This window comes from Laccaria bicolor, genomic scaffold (genome assembly GCF_000143565.1).
Source record: "Laccaria bicolor S238N-H82 LACBIscaffold_10 genomic scaffold, whole genome shotgun sequence".
Lineage (NCBI taxonomy): Eukaryota > Fungi > Basidiomycota > Agaricomycetes > Agaricales > Hydnangiaceae > Laccaria > Laccaria bicolor.
Genome location: NW_001889881.1, coordinates 1,315,638 through 1,321,238, shown reverse-complemented (window position 1 = coordinate 1,321,238; position 5,601 = coordinate 1,315,638). Strand labels below are relative to the sequence as shown.

At 50.1% G+C, this 5,601-nt stretch overlaps 2 protein-coding genes across 2 annotated transcripts; both read right to left on the bottom strand.

The window, feature by feature from the left end:
- Positions 1–704: 704 nt before the first annotated feature.
- On the bottom strand, positions 705–1,134 carry LACBIDRAFT_296716 (cysteine-rich small secreted protein; the record flags this gene model as incomplete). Its single annotated transcript, XM_001880294.1, has 3 exons — positions 705–887; positions 941–1,000; positions 1,060–1,134. 3 exons carry the CDS (start codon positions 1,132–1,134, stop codon positions 705–707), a joined length of 318 nt encoding a protein of 105 aa, XP_001880329.1.
- A 1,424-nt stretch (positions 1,135–2,558) lies between these two features.
- On the bottom strand, positions 2,559–2,890 carry LACBIDRAFT_296715 (uncharacterized protein; the record flags this gene model as incomplete). Its single annotated transcript, XM_001880293.1, has 3 exons — positions 2,559–2,574; positions 2,629–2,734; positions 2,845–2,890. The coding sequence occupies 3 exons, from the start codon at positions 2,888–2,890 to the stop codon at positions 2,559–2,561; spliced, it is 168 nt and encodes a 55-aa protein (XP_001880328.1).
- Positions 2,891–5,601: the final 2,711 nt, after the last annotated feature.

Here is a 5,601-nt window from a genome sequence, read left to right as displayed (position 1 = left end):
CAAAGCGAGATCAGGTTGATCTCNGGGACGCTGTCGATCTATGAAACGATGCAAGCGACGATTCGCTACCTTCTCGGATCGTTTTGTTTCTGGCATCGGACTACATTCAAGACACAGATTTGTGCTGGCAACGGTGTTCGGTCTCGTTTCATGAACCGTCAAAGCCTTCCGAAAAACCAGGATTAAGAGGAAGCGAATGATGTGGTTATTGGGTTTTGGAGGCCCCACCCGAGTGTCGAAAAGTCGTTGTTTTATGGCCCTATTCAAGTGTCCTTTGGTATGGAGAAGCTGATTGGTCGTGCCCCTCGCAAACGGCGTCATCGTTATGTTGCAAAACATGGGGGTCTGATTGAATTGACCCGGGCAAGTAAGTAATGCACGAATACGGAAACATTCTGAATCAGACCTTGAAGAAAAACGCGGTTTGTTGACGTGTGGGGTAAACGCTCTCAACGTACCAGAGCCGGGTGTTGGGATTTAGTAGAAAGGAAAAGGCTTTGAGTGGAAAATGTAGCTGGCTTCTCAGGCGGAGTGTCTTGATGCTTCTTCCCCCCGTCCTCCTCATCTTTCAATCATCCATCATCTGGTTTTCCTCGTTAACTCTTCCCCGCATGTTGAGTGTGATATTTAGTGATAACTAGTTCGTATCGCAAATTCCAACACACATGCTACTATTGGCAGAATACATTGGAAGGATTCAAAAATTACTCGTTGCAGCAGTTAACAACACAAGCCCAGGAACCTCTTTTGCAGCCAATGTCCTCAACGGGCAGAGAATTATAAAGACCACAACCTCCTCCATGAGTGTTCAAACACCCTCCAAAAAGGGTGTCGGGACATTTAAGGCAGCGTGGTTTCCGATCTGCGTCTGGATCACACTGAACGCACTGCAAAATTCGACATCAGGAAGGATACATTAGGCTGTCAACAGAAGACAAACCTTCTGGTCAGCACGCTTATCCAATGAATTACCACCAGCTTGGAGTGACTCCACACGGCCCTGCCAGAGTCGATACAGGGTCAGTCGCCCACCATGATAAAGTGGGTGTGCGTACTCACATTCGGAATAGTTGGAGTAGCATGAACAATGACGGCTACGCTGAGAGCGATGAAAGATAGGAACAAAGTCTTCATGATGAACGCGTGAACTGGATGGATTCTAGTTCGTGAAGTTCGCCATTTGTCCAGAGCTCCTTAAATATGTGTGTATATGTGACTTTTGTGGATTAGTCTGAGTCGAACGTACGTCTTGCTTGGTCCACGTTGAACGTGCTCTCTTCTCTTCGCTTTGATCCCGTGCTTCAATATGATGTCCATAATCACTCTAGTATTCTTCTCGTCTTCATACACTAGTAAATAAAATCTTTAACAGCTCATGCCAACTTCTTTCATTAGACTTACTATGTTGGCTCTCTTTGCCTTGGCGGTAGATTTGTAGCCATCTCTCTCCCTTGGCCTGCTCTTTCGCGAGAACTGGCGATCTGTGCCAATGAAGGATTCCCTACTGCGTAGATCGATCATGAAGTAGATGCTTTCGAACGGCAAGCTCCCACTCATGACATAACTGCTTTTCCCCTCAGTGCTACTCTTCGTCTCCGGAGTCCGTGATCCCCTTCTTGCATTGACAAGCGACTTGAAGCTCCCGACTTCTAGTCCCAACCGTCATGGAACCACAACGCCTTCCTCCTCGGGTCCCTTCCCCAATTCGTGACCCAGACAGCCTAGTGGAGCCTCCAACGCAACCTAGAGCTAATACCACTGGGAAAGATTCAGGAGCCCAGCAGCCGCAGCTCGCTACCACACCACCTCGCAGTATCTCCACCGTAACCTATCACCAGGTTCGGTAGAAAAGCGGGAGAACGAGGACCCCCGAAAATCCTGCAATAGGCTAGATATGTGGAAGGCGCGCTTCTGTACGAGGAAGCCGGCTCCCAACGTTCATAGTGTGCAAAAATGACGCAATTGATGTGCCGTTTGTCGGTAAAACATCCATGGTCATATTTCAACTTCCAGCGGGTACCATGACGAGTCGTTGTGTTTTGGGCAAGAATCGATCAGACCGGAAGCTAACCACAAGGTCCCCTGTCAATACATTGATGCAGATAAGACAGTTGCAGGAAGACATACTATAATTCTCGGAGGCAAAGTGTTGCGTGGTCAACGCTTCAGCAGCTGGGTAGCTGACCTCGAGAACTCCCTCTCATAAGGTATCGACCCTCCGCCCCGGTTTGAAGTTGGGTAGATCTGTAATCTCTTGGGGCCTTGCACTAGCTTCAATTAGACAGTCTCCAGAAAACTGAAAGTCCTCGACAGACAGCAAGGATCGGAGCGAGTCTATCTGGCAGCTTTCAATGACAGTGGTCGATGTTGAGGATGTGTTTGGACATTCGGTCATTCGATGGGGATCTAGCGGTCGTGGTAGTGCCAGTGGCAAGCTTCGGTATGGAGAAGCTGATTCATCGTGCCCCTCGCAAGAAGCGTCATCGTCATGTTGAATCTTGCAGAACACGGGGGTCTGATGGAATTAACCCTGTGAGCGAATACGAAAACAGACGGCGTCAATCCGAATCAGACCTTGAAGAGAAACGGGGTCAAACGACTTGTGAGTGGTAAACGCAGTCAACGTACCATACCGGCTCCGAGAAAGGCTGCACGAAGGGCGGAAAGCGTCGCTGGTTGTTCGATGTTACGGGCGCAAAGTTCGCCAATGACGAGGGACAAATGCCACAAAGTCCTAAAAGGCGTCAATAACTACGATGCTATGTCGAATTAGCGCCTTCAATAAGAATATTAGTTCAAGTTGGCGGGGAGTCGGGGACGGGCTGAGGACTACAGACTACACACCTTCACAACATCCCCCATATCCTTCATTCTTCTTCCTGAATGACATTTTGAAAGCGTGGCGTCTTCAGAGTGATCATACACGCTGATTTTTGATCTTTTGCGGGGACTCCAGGTGCTAAGTCGTTGCTCATCTATTTCAACATAAAGGTCAAGTTGATTACTGAAATCAGAGAAACCAGATACATACCTCCTCACAAAACTCGATCCGGCTAGTCGTTGCTACGATTCTCGGCTCATGAACGGTGGTGGCGATGGTTCAAGACAAACGTTGAGCAACACTGATTTTTTTTGATCAATGCCAACCTTGCCCTCGACCGTCATCATCTTCGCAATACTTGCCAGCTTCCTGCACTGCGGCTACCAGGGAAGTGGGTCGTCCTGGGCCTCCGCTCTCCCTAGGTGAGTATTTACATTATTAATTGAAGGTATAAGTTATGTAACGCGGGGTCAGCCATGCAGATTCCAAGCCAATGTTACTTTGAAGTCGATTAGTACCCTCGTCGACGCCGACTCGACGGGTCGGTGATATCTCCTTCGAGTCCTCGTTGCGTCCGGAAGCTTCTCCACTGCACGCTGGTCTCAGTCCACACACGCCGAAACTACACTCAGCGCGGTGTCCGAGACGAATACCGGGTATTTTATGCTCTATGTCGTAGGTACGACCATACATTCATTATTTCTCCCGATTGAAACACTCATTATCTTCAGATATTCTCGTCTCTCCCCACGACTCGGAAGTCGGGAGCTTCAAGTCGCTTGTCAATGCAAGAAGGGGATCACGGTCTTTGAGTATCACTGTGTGTTTGCACAGAGATTGAGCCTAAATGGAGATGCAGGAATGACACTTAAAATCGATTGATTAGAGGTAGTATTTGTAATGAGCGATAATAGCGAATGAATAAATATGTAGATAAAGGCAAGCAAGTGGGCGAAAGCGCGAAGCGCTTTCCGATCTGGCAAAGAGTCTCCCGGAGGGTCCGAGGCGATCTGCGACGGGCGGGTGGGCCCGTCTTGCGGATGCACTCGGGCCATCCGAAAGACTATGTTGCCAGTCAAAATGCTAAAGTTTTGGGAGTGGAGGGTGGGTGAAAAATGAGGAAGGAGCTAATGAACTCCTTCTGTGTGGCGAACGAGGTGGTGGTAAGAAGAGAAAACGGCACGTGCCGCACCACTCGTTCGCTCAAAGACCCTATTCTAACGCTACACTCGTTCCTCGCTTCGCTAGCGAATCTCAATCTTTGAGTATCACTGTGTGTTTGCACAGAGATTGAGCCTAAATGGAGATGCAGGAATGACACTTAAAATCGATTGATTAGAGGTAGTATTTGTAATGAGCGATAATAGCGAATGAATAAATATGTAGATAAAGGCAAGCAAGTGGGCGAAAGCGCGAAGCGCTTTCCGATCTGGCAAAGAGTCTCCCGGAGGGTCCGAGGCGATCTGCGACACCCATGGCATCTGGAGTCTTCGACGCGGCGAGTGAGTCTCGGACCCAACCCATTAGGAGAAGCTCGGATGCTTACCTTGTTAGCGCACTGCTGGCATGGTCAAACGGACGAACGTGTCGTGTACGGCTGGCGCTGCTTGTATGTATGGGGCGAGAATTTGTGCATGTTTTCGTAGATACAGGGTGAAGGCGTCACTGGACCAACGACCCTTCACCTTCATGACATCGAAAGGCACGCCTCTGAGCAAATATTCGAGTGTAGAGCCAATTCTGATGCCATGCCCTTGCAGGGGCTCCAGGCCAGCTGCACGTGCGGCCTTCGCCAGTTCCGCTAGGAACTTGGACTTCGTGAGCGGCCGGTGGCTGTTCTTGTGGCGGTATGCGAAAAGGTGGCCTTCCTGGGGAGGGTTGTTGACCTCGAGATGATGGGCTAACGCCGCATTCGGGTCTATGGGCCCTGCCTGTTTTGCCCAGCATACGTCTTCCCCTTGTGGCGCTGACTTGGTGTGTGGCAGGTGTAAAACCGTGACTTGTTGCCCTTCTCTGTTCTGGTCGTAGCTGACACGGGCCTTGGAGACATGTATGCTGGGGTCAAAGATGTCGAGCTTTTGGACTGTGAATTCTCCAACGCGACCGGTTGCAAAGAAACAGGTCGTTAGGCAGGCGAAGACGGCAGCTCCGAGGGGGGTGTCCAAGGCTAGGTTGTTCCGGATGGCCAGCATGAAATCAATTGTATAGGGTCGCCGCTTCTTTCTCCTGGAGGAAGAGGGGGTTAACTTTTCAGCTGCTTTCAAAAGGGCCTCCAGTTCGGGTTTGTCAATCTTCCATGGAACACCATGTAGTAAATGCCATGCACGTACACCGTAGACATAGTTGCTGATTGCTGAGCCAGAGTATGCAGCAGCTAGAGTAGACACAAAGGACATGATTAGTACTTGGCTGGCTGGGGCCCTGTCTTTTTCAGGGATGTTCTTCTGGTCGCAAAAAACCATGAAGTTGAGGAGGCCAGAGGCATATGTTGCGTGTGTATCCAACTCCCATGCATAGGCTAGGACGTCTTCAATGCGCTTGATGTCTTCATCCGACATTTGAGCGGACCTCTGGGCACGAGGCACTAGTGGGCGCCATAGGCGTAGTCTTTGGTTGGCTGGGCAATGCGGTCGAAGGGGTGAAGGGAGAGGAGTAAGATTCTTGCGGTATGGTGCAGGTCGTGGACGCTTATCCGAGGCTGGGGCTGGGAGCTGAGCATTCCAGGCTCGACGTTCCTGGTTAATCGTATGAGGAACAGGAGAGGAATTCCTCCCCCCGGC